Source organism: Carcharhinus amblyrhynchos, unplaced genomic scaffold (assembly GCF_965287045.1).
Source record: "Carcharhinus amblyrhynchos unplaced genomic scaffold, sCarAmb.v2.hapA scaffold_80, whole genome shotgun sequence".
NCBI lineage: Eukaryota > Metazoa > Chordata > Chondrichthyes > Carcharhiniformes > Carcharhinidae > Carcharhinus > Carcharhinus amblyrhynchos.
In genome coordinates this window covers 649,252-666,476 of record NW_027649820.1, presented here as the reverse complement: position 1 = coordinate 666,476, position 17,225 = coordinate 649,252, and the positions used below count along the sequence as shown (strand labels likewise).

Here is a 17,225-nt window from a genome sequence, read left to right as displayed (position 1 = left end):
ATAGCTAATACTCTCTAGGCCAGGCAACATTCTAGTAAACCTCTTCTGTATCCTCTTCAAAGCATCCAGATCCTTTTGGTAGTGTGGCGACTAGAATTATACACAATATTCCAAATGAGCCTTAACTGAGGTTCTGTACAACTGCAGCATGACCTGCCAATTTTTAGGCTCAATGCCCTGGCCGATGAAGGTAAGCATGCCGTATGCCTTCTTGACCACCTTATCCACCTGCGTTGCCACTTTCAGTGATTGGTAGATCTCTCTGCCTGTCAATATTGCTAAGGGTTCTACCACTTACTGTATAATTCCTATATACATTGAACATTCCAAAATGCAGTTCCCCAAATTTGTCCAGCTTAAACTCCATCTGCCATTTCTCTGCCCAAGTCTCCAACCGATCTATATCTTGCTATATCCTCTGACAATCCTCTTCACTATCCGCAACTCCACCAATTTTTGTGTTGTCTTCGAACTTACTAATCAGACCAATTAAAGTTTCCTCCAAATCATTCATATATAGAACAACAAACGTCCCAGAACTGATCCCTGTGGAACATCTCTCTACTGCTACTCTCTTTTTTTTATGCCTCATTGCCTGAACGCTCCGAGGTGTCCTCCCTCAGTACCGCTGTGATATTGTCCTTAACCAGTAATGCAACTCCCCCACCCCTTTTACATCCCCCTCTAACCTGCCTGAAGCATCTAAACCCTGGAATGTTTAGCTGGCAATCCTGTCCCTCTTTCAACTAAGTCTCTATAATAGCAACAATGTCATGGTTCCAAGTACTAATCCAAGCTCTAAGTTCATCTGTCATACCTGTCATACTCCTCGCCTTGAAACAAATGCACTTCAGACCACAAGTCCCGCTGTGTTCAGCAACTATTCCCTGCCTGCTCTTCCTCTTAATCTTACAGGCTTTAGTCTGTAGCTCTCTCTCTCAGAGATAATTCCTATATGCATTGGACTTTCCAAAGTGCATTTCCTCACATTTGTCCGGATTAAACCCCATCTGCCATCTCTCCACCCAAGTCTCCAATCGATCTGCTGACCGACTCCTCTTGTTCCCACCCCCATGCCATATTCATTTATTGTGATTATTTCCTCTCCCCAACAGCTCTCATGCCTAACCTCCCACTTTCACTCCTTGCCTATTTAGTATTTTTGGAATGTTATTAATGTCTTCTACTGTGAAGACTAATATAAAGTACTTATTTAACTCCTCTGCCATTTCCTTGTTTCCCATTATTATTTTCCCAGTCTCATTCTCTAAAGGGCTTATGTTCATCTTGGCCTCTCTTTTCCTTCTTGTACATTTAAAGAATCTCTTACTGTCTTGTTTTTATATTACTTGCTAGTTTACATTCAGTTTGAAACTCAGTGATTAAAAGCAAGCATACCTTAAGAGTTACTGTAAATACCAACACAGTGAAAACTAGGGTTCCATATGTCCAGTTTCCAAATATCTGAAAAGATAAAGTTTTACAGATTTAGAAAACATCAGAAAACAGATGGGTTTTCTTATTGTATCCTTATGTGCAATAGTTATAAATGGAAGTGCAACATTCCCACTCCTGATACATTCTAAACTAACGAACTGTTTCAATGTAGCCCATGTACTTGGATAATAAAGCCAAATATTTGGTTTCATCTTTAACATAGTAATAAGCGTTAACCAGCTGTGCATGGTGATTGTAACTTGGAAATGGTCTTGATTGGGTGGGGAATTAAGTTGCCGTAAAACTAAACTGACAGCATCAACTTAAGGCCAAGTCTATACTAACTTTTGGGCACCATTCAGATTCTGTTGGTCACCTGAGGTGGATATATAGAGACAGCTCACAGAGTCATACAAAGATTACAGCAAAGAAGGAGTCTATTCAGCCCGTTATGATAGGCTGGGCTTCGGAAGCAGCAATTCACTAATTCCACTCCCCTGCTTTTTCCCGGGTAGTCCTGCAAATCTTTCATTTTCTGATAATGATCCAATTTCCTTTTAAAGGCCTGAATTGACTAACCTTCCACTGTGCTTCAGACATCACAAACCAGATCCTAGCCACTTGTTGCATGAAGCAATTTTTCCTCAACTCACCATTATTTCTTTTGCCAATTACCTTAAATGCATGCCTTCTGGATCATGATCCTTCCACCCCTGGGAACAGTTTATCCCTGTGTACTCTGTTCAGATTCTTCATGATTTTATTAAATTATTTAAATTATATCTCCTTTCAACCTTTTATTCTCTAGGGAGTGCTATTCTAACTTTTCCAATCTATCTCTGTAACTGAAAGTTCTCATCTGCATCTTAATCTTTCACATCCTTCCAAATGTTTAATACCCAGAATGATAGAATCATAGGATCACAGGGCGCTGAAGCGGCCCTTCGGCCTATCTGGCCTGCACTGACACATTAGAGACATAGAATTCTCACCTAATCCCATCTGCCCGCACTTGGTTCATAGCCCTGAATGTTACGATGTATCAAGCGCTAATCCAGATATTTTTTAAAGGATGTGAGGCATCCTTTAAAAAATTTGGAAAGAATTATAAGGGATAGGATTTATAATCATCTAGAGAGAAATAAATTGATTAGGGATAGTGAACACGGTTTTGTGAAGGGTAGGTCGTGCCTCACAAACCTTATCGAGCTTTTTGAAAAGGTGACCAAAGAGGTGGATAAGGGTAAGGCAGTTGACGTGGTGTATATGGATTTTAGCAAAGCGTTTGATAAGGTTCCCCATGGTAAACTACTGCAGAAAATGCAGATGCATGGGATTGAGGGTGATTTAGCAGTTTGGATCAGGAATTGGCTAGCTGATAGAAGACAGAGGGTGGTGGTTGATGGGAAATATTCAACCTGGAGTTCAGTTACAAGTGGTGTAGCTCGGGGATCTGTTTTGGGGCCACTGCTGTTTGTCATTTTTATAAATTACCTAGATGAGGGTGTAGAAGGATGGATTAGTAAATTTGCTGTCGACACCAAAGTCGAAGGAGTTGTAGACAGTGAGGATGGATGTTACAGTTTGCAGAGGGACATAGATAAGCTGCAGAGCTGGGCTGAGAGGTGGCAAATGGAGTTTAATGCGGAAAAGTGTGAGGTGATTCACTTTGGTAAGAGTAACAGGAGTACAGAATATAGGGCTAATGGAAGGACTCTTAGTAGTGTCAACGAGCAGAGAGATCTCGGCGTACATGCGCATAGATCCCTGAAAGCTGGCACCCAGGTTGGTAAGGTTGTTAAGAAGGCATACGGTGTGTTTGCTTTTATTGGTAGAGGGATTGAATTTCGGAGCCGTGAGATCATGTTGCAACTGTACAAAACTCTGGTGAGGCCGCACTTGGAGTGTTGCGTACATTTCTGGTTGCCGCATTACAAGAAGGATGTGGAAGCATTGGAAAGGGTGCAGAGGAGGTTTACCAGGACGTTGACTGGTATGGTGGGAAGGTCTTATGAGGAAAGGCTGAGGGACTTGAGGTTATTTTCGTTAGAGAGAAGAAGGTTAAGAGGTGACCTAATTGAGGCATACAAGATGATCAGAAAGTTAGATAGGGTGAACACAGTAAAAAGTCTGACAACACCAGGTTTAAGTCCAACCGATTTATTTGATAGTAAACTCACAAGCTTTTGAGGTTAAACTCTTCGTCAGGTGAATGGAGAGTTCTGGCCTCAGACAGAGCATATAAAGCACAGCCAGTGTACAGATTACTGATTAGAATGCGAATCTTTACACCTAACCTGCTATTCAAGGTTAGTAGGTTTGTCGGCCACTTTAAGACTTGAATAGCAGGTTAGGTGTAAAGGTTCGCATTCTAATCAGTAATCTGTACACTGCCTGTGCTTTATATGCTCTGTCTGAGGCTAGAACTCTCCATTCACCTGACGAAGAGTTTAACCTCGAAAGATTGTGAGTTTACTATCAAATAAATCGGTTGGGCTTAAACCTGGTGTTGTCAGACTTCTTACTGTGTTTACCCCAGTCCAATGCCAGCATCTCCACATTAGATAGGGTGGACAGTGAGAGCCTTTTTCCTCGGATGGTGATGGCTAACACAAGGGGACATAGTTTTAAACTGAGGGGTGGTAATTATAGGATGGATGTCAGAGGTAGGTTCTTTACTCAGAGGGTAGTAAGGGCGTGGAATGCCCTGCCTGCAGCAGTTGCGGACTCGCCAACTTTAAGGGCATTCAAATGGTCAGTGGATAGGCATATGGATAATATTGGAATAGTTTAGGTTAGAGGGTCATTAGATTGGTTCCACTGGTCGGTGCAACATCGAGGGCCGAAGGCCCTGTACTGCGCTGTAATGTTCTATGTTCTATGCTGCCTCCAACACCCTCCCAGGCAGCACATTCCAGGCCATCACTTCCCTTTGGGTAAAAAAATGTTCCTCACATCTCCCCAAACCTCCTGCCCCTCACCTTGAACATATGTCCCTGTATGACTGACCCTTCAACAAAGGGGAACAGCTGCTCCTTATTCACTCTGTCCATGTCCCTCATAATAATGTACACCTCAATCAGGTCCCCCCTCAGTCTTCTCTGCTCCAGAGCAAACAAGCCAAGTCTACCTAACCTCTCTTCATAGACACAGGTTTTGTCAAGGGCAGGTCGTGCCTTACGAGCCTAGTTGAGTTCTTCAAAAATGTGACTGAACACATTGACGAAGGAAGTGCAGTGGACGTGGTGTACATGGACTTCAGCAAGGCGTTTGATAAGGTCCCCCATGCAAGACTTCTTGAGAAGGTGAGGGGGCATGGGATCCAAGGGCCTTTGGCCTTGTGGATCCAGAACTGGCTTGCCTGCAGAAGGCAGAGAGTGGTTGTGGATGGGTCTTTTTCGGCATGGAGGTCAGTCACCAGTGGAGTGCCCCAGGGATCTGTTCTAGGACCCTTGCTGTTTGTCATTTTCATAAATGACCTAGATGAGGAAGTGGAGGGATGGGTAAGTAAGTTCGCTGATGACACGAAGGTCGGTGGTGTTGTGGATGGTCTGGAAGGATGTCAAAAGTTGCAGCAGGACATAAATAGGATGCAGGACTGGGCGCAGAAGTGGCAGATGGACTTCAACGCGGATAAATGTGTAGTCATCCATTTTGGCAGAACCAATGGGATGAACGAGTACACTATCAAGGGCAGGAGTCTTAGTAGTGTTGAAGAGCAGAAGGATCTTGGGGTCCGGGTCCACAGGACTCTTAAATCGGCCTCGCAGGTGGAGGATGTCGTCAAGAAGGCGTATGGTGTACTGGCCTTCATTAATCGAGGGATTGAGTTTAGGAGTCGGGAGGTAATGCTGCAACTTTATAATACCCTTGTCAGGCCTCATTTGGAGTACTGTGCGCAGTTCTGGTCGCCTCACTATAGGAAGGACGTAGAAGCTATTGAAAGGGTACAGAGGAGATTTACAAGGATGTTGCCTGGACTGGGAGGCATGCCTTATGAAGTTAGGTTGAGGGAGCTGGGACTCTTTTCCCTGGAGAGACAAAGGTTGAGAAGCGACCTGATAGAGGTTTATAAAATGTTGAGAGGTATAGATAGGGTGGATTCTCAGAGGCTATTTCCCCGGGTTGAAATGGTCGCTACGAGAGGACACAGATTGAAGGTGCGGGGAGGCAAGTACAGAAGTGATGTTAGGGGTAAGTTTTTCACTCAGAGGGTGGTGAGTGAATGGAATTGGCTGCTGTCAGTGGTGGTGGAGGCGAACTCGCTGGGGTCTTTTAAAAGACTCCTGGATGAGTATATGGGATTTAATGGGATTGGGGGTTATAGATAGGTCTATAGATTGGTAGGTGTTGATGTGATCGGCGCAACTCGTGGGCCGAAGGGCCTGTTTGTGCTGTAGTGTTCTATGTTCTATAACTTAAATGTTCCATCCCAGGCAGCATCCTGATGAATCTCCTCTGCAACCCCTCCACTGCAATCACATCCTTCCTATAATGTGACGACCAGAACTGCACACAGTACTCCAGCTGTGGCCTCATCAAAGTTCTACACAACCGCAATATGGCTTCCCTGCTTTTGTAATCTATGTCTCGATTGATAAAGGCAAGTGTCCCATATGTCTTTCAACCTTCAGAGATCTGTGGACAAACATGCCAAGGTCCCTTTGTTCCAAAGAACTTCCCAGTGTCCTGCCATTCACTGAGTACTTCCTTGTCAAATTACTCTTGCCAAAGTATATCACCTCACACTTCTCAGGGTTAAATTCCACCTGCCACTTATCTGCCCATTTGACCATTCCAGCTACATCTCCTTGTAGCCCAAGACACTCCACCTCACTGTTAACCACCCGGCCAATCTTTGTGTCATCCCCAAACTTACTAACCTCCCACAGTCATCAATTGTGGTACACTACAGCACACTGGCTGCCAGTCACTAAAGCAGTCTTCTGTCATCACCTCCTGTTTTCTACAAGTGAGGCAATTTTGAATCCACTTAATCAAATTACCCTACTGAATTTAACCAGATGCAATACTCTAATCAAGGTTCAATACAGTGCTTTATACAAAGTTATCATAACTTCCTAGATGTTGTGCTCTCTGTTCCTATTAATAAAGCCTAGGATGCTGTATGCTGTATGCTGTATTAATCGTGCTCTCAACCCTGTCCTGCCACCTTCAATGATTTATGCATGTGTACACAGAGCTCCCTCTGCTTCTACATAGGAACATGAGTAGATCATTCAGTCCATTGAGCCTGTCCGTCATTCAATAAGTTCATGGCTGATCAAATATCTGAATGCCTTTTACACACACTGTCCCCAAAGAGTTCTATCAATCTCTTCACCCCACCCCCCATTTAGGCCTGCATATCTTCTTTGGCAGCTACTACTGAGCAGAATCTTAATAACATCATAGGTGCATACTGGCATTTTACTTAGGAGGATCCTAATAGAGTGAGGCATGCATTGACCACATAAAATCAAGGGTCTTGTTAAAGTAGCCAGGCAGGAAAGGCACAGAAAATATTAAATTTTCGCACATATATGGAATAAAATGTCTAATGTTTATTGTATTGAACTATGGTGTTGCAATCAGACACTGCTGAGTAACTATAATTGCACACCACTATAATTGTAATGTCACATTGCCGTGGGATTAATGTTGATTTGAAATTTTTCTTCACCATTTTCACTACCCAATGTTTCTGTTTGCTCTGTCCCCAGAAATGACTGGAGAGTAATTCTATATCAGATTGGGTAGTCTACTTAATTGGACTCTGCATTTTTAGAGGAGAAAATTCAATATTTACGCCAAAAATGAGATTACAACCACTAACAAATGCACAAAAACTTTGAAGAACAGGGTTTAATCAGAGCTAATCACAACAGTCAAGAAGTATCCAACGTATTATGTCCAAAAACGAGATAGACAAAGTGAAAGAAAGAGAGAGATATCTTACCATGTTTGAGTTGGCTCTCATTAGCTGGTGTTAGAAAAAGAAGCAAAAGGCAAAAGCAAAAAAAGAGACAGAAAATGAACAAACAGGGCAAAAAAAAAGCAGAGTTGTTTAAGCAAATTAAAATCCACAACTATAATATTCCTAAATGACTAACAGAGCAAAAAAGAGAGCAGGTAATGGTTTGAATAAATTATATTTTCCTCGGACAAGTATAAAAATGTCTGAGTAGCCATGCAATAGAATAAATTTTAAAACTGAAGTGTCAGTGAATGACCTATGTAAAATATTAGAGATAAATTTCTACAATAAAAGCATCAGTAGATAAGAATTGTGGATCATTTGAGCTAGATAACTTATTCCTAGATATTTGAAGGGGAACACTAACCTGCCCATTGGTGGTCATGGTTGAATTGTCAAAAAGAAAGTAAGCACCAAAGAAAAATACCACAGCATCAAATACTCCCAGGAATGTCCAGTAAAGGAATAATTTCCAACACAACAAGGAATTTTTGGCAATGTCCCTGGTAGTTGAGAAGAAAAGCATTAAAATCATTTTGTTTGCTCAGAAAATTCAACTCAACTCAACATTTCTGATAAATTCTTCCTTTTGATTTCAGCAGTTCCCTTCATTTTACAGAACTTGAACTTCTTGGTTTATCAGTGTAACTGGTAGAATCACACAATCCCTACAATGCAGAAGGATGCCATTCGGCCAATCGAGTCTGTACCGACCACGATCCCACCCAGGCCCTATTCCCATAAGCCTCATTGACTCCACTAATCCTCCTGACACTAGGGTCAATTTAGGATGGCCAATCCATCTAACCTGCATATCTTTGGACTGTGGGAGGAAACCGGAGCACCCAGAGGAAATGGGGAGAACACGCAAACGCCACACAGACAGTAACCCGAGGTCAGAAACTAACTCGGGTGCTGGTGCTGTGAGGCAACAGTGTTAACCACTGTGCCACCATGCTGGCTCTGGTGCATTTATTCTTTTGAACAACTGAGTAGCTTGTTAAGGATATTAAAAGTCATTGGAATACATGAAATAAACAATATATATAAGACGATGAATGGGATGGATAGGATAGGGGTGGAGAGACTCTTCCCGCTCAAAAAAGACAGTAGGACTAGGGGGCACAGCCTCAAGATAAAGGGGAGGCGGTTTAGAACGGAGTTGAGGAGGAACTTCTTCACTCAAAGGGTAGTGAATCTCTGGAATTCTCTGCCTGTTGAAGTGGTGGAGGCTGCCTCGCTAAATATTTTTAAGAAGCTGGTTGATGGGTTCTTGATAAGAGAGGGGATTAAGGGTTATGGGGAGAGGGCGGGAAAGTGGAACTGAGCCACGACAGATCAGCCATGATCTTATTGAATGGCGGGGCAGGCTCGAAGGGCTAGATGGCCTACTCCTGCTCCTATTTCTTATGTTCTTATGTTCTTAAAAATATAACTGGTTTGATTAGAACATAGAACACTACAGCACAAACAGGCTCTTTGGCTCACAAGTTGCGCTGATCATATCCATACCTACCAGGCCTATCTATAACCCTCAATCTCATTAAATCCCATGTACTCATCCAGAAGTCTCTTAAAAGACCCCAGCAAGTTTGCCTCTACCACCACCAACAGCTGCCGATTCCACTCATTCACCACCTTCTGAGTGGAAGAACTTACCCCGACATCTCCTCTGTACCTGCTCCCCAGCACCTTAAACCTGTGTCTTCTCGTAGCGACCATTTCAGCCCTGGGAAATAGCTTCCGAGAATCCATCCTATCTATACCTCTCAACATTTTATAAACCTCTATCAGGATTAGTGAGTTTGCAAACAACACAAAGGTTGGTGGATTTGCAGATAGCGATGAGGATCATCAGGGGATGCAACAGGATATAGATCAGTTGGAAGCTTGGGCGGAGAGATGGTAGATGGAGTTTATTCCAGACAAATGTGAAGTGACACATTTTGGAAGGTCTAATACAGATAGGAAATATACAGTAAATGGCAGAATCCTTAAGAGTACTGATAAGCAAAGGGATCTGGATGTATGGGTACACAGGTCAATGAAAGTGGCATCACAGGAGGAGAAGGTTGTCAATAAGGCATATGGCATGCTTGCCTTCATCGGCCGGAGTACTGAGTTTAAAAATTGGCAAGTCGTTTGCAGCTCTATAGAACCTTAGTTAGGCCGCACTTGGAATATAATGTTCAATTCTGGTCACCACACTACTATAAGCAAGTGGAAGCTTTGGAGAGGGCACAGAAAAGATTTACAAGGATGTTGCCTGGTATGGAAGGCATTAACAATGAGGAGAAGTTGAAGAAACTGGGTTTGTTCTCACTGGAACAACTGAGGTTGAGCAGCCACCTGATAGAAGTCTACAAGATTATGAGGGGCATGGACAGAGTGGGTAATCAGGAGCTTTTTCCCAGGGTGGAAGAATCAATTACTAGGGGGCATAGTTTTAAGGTATGAGGGGCAAGGTTTAAAGGAGATGTACGAGGGTGGTGGGTGCTGGGACTCGCTGCCAGAAGAGGTAGTGGAAGCAGATACAATAGTGAGTTTTAAGGGGTGTCTGGACAAATACATGAATTGGATGGGAATAGATGGGTATGGTCCCTGAAAGGGTAGGGGATTTTAGTTCAGTTGGACAGCATGGTCAGTGCAGGCTTTGAGGGCTGAAGGGCCTTTTTCTGTGTTGTAATTTTCTTTGTTCTTTGAGACTGAAGAGTCAGTCAGGTCAGGTTAAGAGGGAAGGTTCCAGATGGGTGTTACAAAAACTGGCTGCTTTCATGGTCATTGTCCTTCAGGTGCGAGCTTAAGAGTTATCAGATTTATTGAATTCCATTTCACAATTTGTCTCAGCAGGATCTTAACACAATCTCTAGCTCCTAGGCTAGAATAATAGCCACTACTCTACTGTAACATTTATTATGTGACCTAATTGTCTAGATAAAATATACTGTATTTTTTGAAAGCATAAAAACCAGGTCATTAGGTCAGGCCTAGCTTCCCACAGTACTTCCAGCTCTCAAAATAAAAAATAATGAACAACATATTTTGTTACACAATTGTTCTACAATTCCTTGGCTTTGTTATATCTCACCTGGTGCATGTGGAAGGACAGAGTTGAAAAAATTTGGATGTATAAGCTTCCATTTAACATAAGTTCATTTAAAAATTTTTTTTTTTATTTTTGGGTGTCTGTTTTTAGCAATACAAATGCATCTTAGCCAAATTAGAAAAAACCCAAATATTGTTTTGGGACACTTTCTACAGTCTATGAATTAGTATTAGTTAGATAGAAAGATCTAACCATCGGGTATAGTATCAGAACTTTCAAAGATTCCATTCGGACCGTTTATCCTGCATTGATTGCTAACTCTTCAGCTGGAGTTATCTATTCCATTCCATTTTCCTGTTGCTCTTCTAAAATACTTACTAACTTTGAATTTAAACATCCTCTGCTTTGCCTCTTGTGATAAAACATCCCCTGTTCCAAAAACATTTCTTCTAAATTCCCCCTTCATTCTTCCAGTGTAAACCCTCAGTCTACGTTCACTTATCATCCATTGTCAGCCTATGGAAACTAAGTGCGACTCCAGAACGTAGAAGTTTAACAAGAAGAGGAAGTTCAGTGAGGAGGAGAGAGAAGTACCCCTTTGCTTTTTCTTACCTTGTCCCTCAATTGGTTTCTGCTCTAGTATAGGGAGAAAGTGAGATGTTGGTCATTATCTGACGATTATCCAAAAAAGTGGAGGTTTAAAGATTTTGAGATAAGATTAATAAATATCTAAAAGAAACTAAATAATTCAATTTAGAAGTAATTAAAGCTCTTAAGTACGCAAGACAGGTAACGTGTCAAGGCTGCAGTATGTGCAGCTCATTTCTATCAGTGTTATCCAGGGAAAGCGTGTTTGCAGTAAGTATCTGTGACTTGAGGAGCTTCAGTTCAGGGACATTGAGCTGCGGACACTGCAACATGTCAGAGAGGGTGAGAGTTACTTGGATATTTTGTTTAGGAAGTGGTCACATCATTTAGGATAAGATTTTCAGGTTTGTAAAGTGGTCAGGGACAGGAGGGTGTGATTGCAGCTGAGGGAGGTAAGGGGACCCGAAGGCAGGAGTGCAGAAGTGTCAACCACTGCAATTGTTCAACAGATGTGAGATGCTTTCAGCTTGTTTGGGTGAGAGTGGTGTCTGCAGGGTGGATGAACTTACTTATCATGGCACTATGGTACAGGATTCAAATGGGGGAAAGCACATAAGAATATAATAGTAGTTGAGGACGGTATGGTGAATGGGTTTGACACTGTTCTCTGTAGCAAGGAGTGAAAGTCTAGATGGCTGTGTTGCCAGCTTGACTCACCTGACAAAGGGGCAAACCCTGAAAGCTAGTGGCTTTTACTACCAAATAAACCTGTTTGACTTTAGCCTGGTGCTGTGAGACTTCTTACTATGTTTGCCAGCCTGATGCCAGAACTCAGGACATCTGCTCAGGGCTGGAGAAGAACATGCATTGGGAGGAGTGGAATCCAGTTGTCATGGTTCATCTGGATACAAATAACACAGGCAGGATGACGAAGGAGGTTCTGCATAGTCAGTATGAGGAGCTAGGCACCAAATTAAAAAGCAAAACCTCAAATGTAATAATTTCTGGATTAATATCTGAGCCACGTACAAATTGGCGTAGGACAAATAAAATTAGAGAAATAAACGTGTGGTTCAAGGACTGTTGTGGGAGAAGTGGGTTCCAGATCATAGGGCACTGACAGCAGTACTGATAAAATTGGAATCTGTAACATTTAGGAAGGACAGGAGGTTAAGACAGGTGGAGGGTTGGCTCTGTTAATCAATGATGTCATTGGCACATTACAGGGGGATGACCAAGTTCAAGAAACTAAAACGTAGAAGCAGTTTGGGTCAAGATGAGATACGATAAAGGCAAGAAGTCACTTGTGGGAATGGTATACAGGCTCTCTAATTGTAACTACATACTACATACATACTGGAGTATGCGAAGCTGGGAATCAAATTAAAAAGCAGAACCGACAAGGTGGTTATCTATGGATTACTACCTGAACCACACACAGATCAGCGTAGGGTAAATAGGATTAACGAGATGAATGGGTGGCTCAGGGATTGGTGTAGGAGGAATGGGTTTGAATTTATGGGGCATTGGCACCAGTAATGAGGCAGATGGGACCTGTTCAGATGGGATGGTCTTCGTCTGAACTGTGCTGGGACTAGAGTCCTGGCAAATCGTATAACTAGGACTGTAGATAGGGCTTTAAACTAATTAGAAGGGGGGGAGGGTGCAGGGGTGGGAGAAATTTAAATATTTAAAGTAAAAGAGAGGGTATGGGTGCAGGAAAATGTTGAGAATGTCCCAATAATAAAGGGAGTAGGGGGCATGAGAAAGGTTAGTAGCGTTCCTTCAAATAAGGTCCAGATAAAGGCTGGTATAAAGACACCTTACCTGAATGCACGAAGCATTCGGAACAAAGTGAATGAGCTGATGCTGCAGATCAGCACAAATGGATATGATCTGGTGGCCATTACAGAAATGTGGTTGCAGGGTGACAGGGACTGGGAGATGAATGTCCAAGGGCATCAAGTGTTTAGGAAGGATAGATGGGAGGAAAAAGGGGGTGGGGTAGTTCTGTTGATTACGGATAATACCAGGGCGGTAGTAAGGGAAGATACAGGCTCCAAAGAGCAGAATGTGGAATCGTTGTGGGTGGAGATAAGGAATAGTAAGGGGAGGAAGACGCTGGTGGGTGTGGTCTATAGGCCCCCAAATAATAACTTAGAGGTGGGGCGGGCTATAAACAAGCAAATAAATGATGCGTGCTGGGGCCTCAGCTATTTACCATTTATATAGATGATCTGGAGGAGGGGGCTGAGTGTGGATGACGAAATTTGCTGATGACACGAAGATGAGTGGAAAAGCAAATTGCGCGGAGGGTGTGGAAAGTCTGCAGAGGGATCTGGATAGGCTGAGCGAGTGGGCGAGGACCTGGCAGATGGAGTATAATGTTAGCAAGTGTGAGGTTATCCACTTTGGCAGAAATAATAGTAGGAGGGATTACTATTTAAAGGGCGAAAAGCTGCAGCATGCTACGGTGCAGAGGGACCTGGGGGTCCTTGTGCATGAGTCGCAAAAACCCAGTCTGCAGGTGCAGCAGGTGATCAAGAAGGTGAATGGAATGTTGGTCTTTATAGCGAGGGGGATAGAATATAAAAGCAGGGAGGTCTTGCTGCAACTGTACAGGGTACTAGTGAGGCCGCAACTGGAGTACTGTGTGCAGTTTTGGTCGCCGCACTTGCGGAAGGATATATTGGCCCTGGAGGGAGTGCAGAGGAGGTTCACTAGGCTGATACCGGAGATGAGGAGGTTGGACTATGAAGAGAGACTAAGTAGACTGGGTCTGTACTCGTTGGAGTTTAGAAGGATGAAGGGGGGATCTTATAGAGTCGTATAAGATAATGAAGGGGATGGATAGGGTAGAGGTAGAGAGATTCTTCCCACTTAGAAAAGAAAGCAGGGCTAGAGGGCACAGCCTCAAGATAAGGGGGGGGTGCAGTTTAGATCGGAGTTGAGGAGGAACTTCTTCACTCAAAGGGTGGTGAATCTCTGGAATTCTCTGCCCGTTGAAGTGGTGGAGGCTACCTTGCTAAATATATTTAAGACACGGGTAGATAGGTTTTTGACAGACAAGGGAATTAAGGGTTATGGGGAGAAAGCGGGAAAGTGGAACTGATCCACTTCAGATCAGCCATGATCTTATTGAATGGCGGGGCAGGCTCGAAGGGCTAGATGGCCTACTCCTGCTCCTATTTCTTATGTTCTTATGTTCTAAGGCAGATATCGAAGAAGAAATAAAATCACTATAAAAGAAGAGATGATGTCAGAAAGATACTGCAATAATCACGGGTATTCTGCATATCAATTTGAAAAATCAGATGGGCAAAGGTAGCACAGAAGTGGAACACACAAAATGTTTTCAGGATAGTTCCACAGAACACATTCTGGTGCCAAACAAAGGGCAGACTATACTAGACCTGATAGTGTGTAATGAGTTGGATTAATAGATAACCTCAGAATGAAGGTACCCTGGGTAGCGGAGATCATAATGTGAATGAATTTTACATTCAGTTTAAGAGAAGGGTGCATCCAAGACTAGTATTCTAAACTTAAATGGGAAATTGTGGGGGTCTGAAAATGAGGTGGCTAAAGTGAATTGAGAGCTCTAGAAAATTATAATTATCAGGGAAGTGGTATTGAGCAAATTATTGGGCCCATGGCTGATGCATCCTCATCTCCGGGTGGACTTCACCTCAAAGTCGTGAACGAGTGGTCCCTGAGACAGTTGATGTATGGGTTTTATTATTCCAGAATTCTCTTGGTTAAGGCAACGTTTCAATAGATGGAAGATAGCAAATGTAATTCCTTTATTCAAAAGTGGAGACAGAATAACTCTGTGACTGAACATTATTTCTTCCTGGCTGCAACTGCTGATTCTCCCCAGATCTGGGATATGTGCCCTTGCAGTCAATTGGCTCAGCTTCCTGTCTTGATACTCCACGGGATCCAGCCTGATCATGTGGCCCTTCGGCAATGCCCCTTAAAGGGGCCATGATACCATAGTAATGTTCCATTAAAAAAACATTATAGACAATTGCAATGTGCCTAATATGCTTACAGTCACTAAGCTCACCTGTACAATGTTGGGTTTCTTTTCAGTACATCGATGCTAACATGCTGTTCTATAAGGCTGTACAACAGGATGGGAAGAGAGGTGAAGCTGATGTTGTACAACGTAAGGTAGGCCAGTTAGCCTAACATCTGTCATTGGGAAAATATTAGAAGCCTTTGAAAAGATCATATGTTCTGTGGATGAAGGGGAAGTGGATATACTGTATTTTGATTTCCAGAAGCCAGTTGATAAGGTGCCATATCAAAAGTTATTATGGAAAATAAAATCTCGTGGTGTTGGGGTAACATATTGAAGATTGGCTTGCTAACAGGAAACAGGGTTGGCATACACTGATCTTTTTCTGGGGTGACAGGATGTAATAAGTGGTGAATCAGTGCTGGAGACTCAACTTTTTACAATTTATATAAATGACTTAGATGAAGGGACTGAAAGTATGGTTGTGATGACACACAGGAAAGTAATTAGTGAAGAGTTCATAGGGAGGCTACAAAGGGACATAGATGTGCAAGTTAGGTTGATTGGCCACGCTAAATTGACCATAGATGCATAGGTTAGAGAGAATTAGTGGGTAAAATATGTATGGATTGGGGGGTAGGGCCTGGGTGGGATTGTGGTCGGAGCAGACTCGATGGGCCAAAGGGCCTCTTTCTGTATTGTAGGGTTTCTGTGATTTCTATGATAGGTTAATTGAGCGGCAAAAATCTGGTAAATGGAGTATAATGTGGACAAATGTGTAATAGTCCAATTGAGGGAAGACAACTGACTTACAATTGCCTGACAGATCCCTATCCAAGTGGTGTTTCATTCATGATCCCTTAGTGCTTTAGCAGAGCTCCTCTTTCCACAGGAGATAGTGGATGTAGATACGATACTGAGTTTTAAGGGGTTTCATTAAAGGGAAGTCGTGTCTGACAAATTTGCTGGAGTTCTATGAGGATGTGTCTAGGGCAGTGGATAGAGGAGAGCCGGTGGATGTGGTCTTTCTAGATTTTCAGAAGGCGTTTGACAAAGTACCTCACAAGAGGTTATTGCAGAAGGTCGAGGGACATGGAGTTGGCGGTAGGGTGTTAGTGTGGATAGAGGATTGGTTGTCAAATAGGAGGCAGAGAGTGGGGGTCAATGGGTGCTATTCGGATTGGCGGATGGTGACTAGTGGAGTGCCCCAGGGGTCGGTGCTGGGGCCTCAGCTATTTACCATTTATATAGATGATCTGGAGGAGGGAACCGAGTGTAGGGTGTCGAAATTTGCTGATGACACCAAGATTGGTGGAACGGCAAATTGTGCGGAGGGTGTGGAGAGTCTGCAGAAGGATCTAGATAGGCTGGGCGAATGGGCCAGGAAATGGCAAATGGAATTTAATGTTGGCAAGTGTGAGGTGGTCCACTTTGGTAGGAATAATGGTAGGAAGGATTATTACTTACGTGGCGAAAAACTGCAGCAGGCGACGGTGCAGAGGGACCTCGGGGTCCTTGTGCATGAGTCGCAAAAACCCAGCTTGCAGGTGCAGCAGGTGGTCAGGAAGGCAAATGGGATGCTGGCCTTCATAGCGAGGGGGATTGAATATAAAAGTAGGGAGGTCTTGCTGCAGCTGTATAGGGCATTGGTGAGGCCGCAGCTGGAGTACTGTGTGCAGTTTTGGGCGCCACACCTGCGCAAAGATATTTTGGCCTTGGAGGGAGTGCAGAGGAGGTTTACTAGGCTGATACCGGAGTTGAGGGGGTTGAGCTATGAGGAGAGGCTGAATAAACTAGGCTTGTACTCGTTAGAGTTTAGAAGAATGAGGGGAGATCTCATTGAGACGTATAAGATGATGAATGGGATGGATAGGATAGAGGTGGAGAGACTCTTCCCGCTCAGAAAGGACAGTAGGACTAGGGGGCACAGCCTCAAGATAAAGGGGGGGCGGTTTAGAACGGAGTTGAGGAGGAACTTCTTCACTCAAAGGGTGGTGAATCTCTGGAATTCTCTGCCCGTTGAAGTGGTGGAGGCTGCCTCGCTAAATATTTTTAAGACGCGGGTTGATGGGTTTTTGTAAGAGAGGGGATTAAGGGTTATGGGGAGAGGGCGGGAATGTGGAACTGAGCCATGACAGATCAGCCATGATCTT

At 43.4% G+C, this 17,225-nt stretch overlaps 1 protein-coding gene across 10 annotated transcripts in view; it reads right to left on the bottom strand.

The window, feature by feature from the left end:
• Positions 1-17,225, bottom strand: part of atp11a (ATPase phospholipid transporting 11A) — a 204,229-nt gene that overhangs the window by 37,505 nt on the left and 149,499 nt on the right. For 8 of the 10 annotated variants that reach the window (XM_080182682.1, XM_080182686.1, XM_080182687.1 and 5 more), the window contains exons 25-27: positions 7,782-7,917; positions 7,397-7,420; positions 1,399-1,464 (exon numbers count right to left, since the gene is read on the bottom strand). In XM_080182682.1, the coding sequence (XP_080038808.1) occupies positions 1,399-1,464; positions 7,397-7,420; positions 7,782-7,917 (226 nt within the window). The remainder of the gene's footprint in view (positions 1-1,398; positions 1,465-7,396; positions 7,421-7,781; positions 7,918-17,225) is intronic. The other 2 variants (XM_080182692.1, XM_080182683.1) reach the window with 1 other exon arrangement.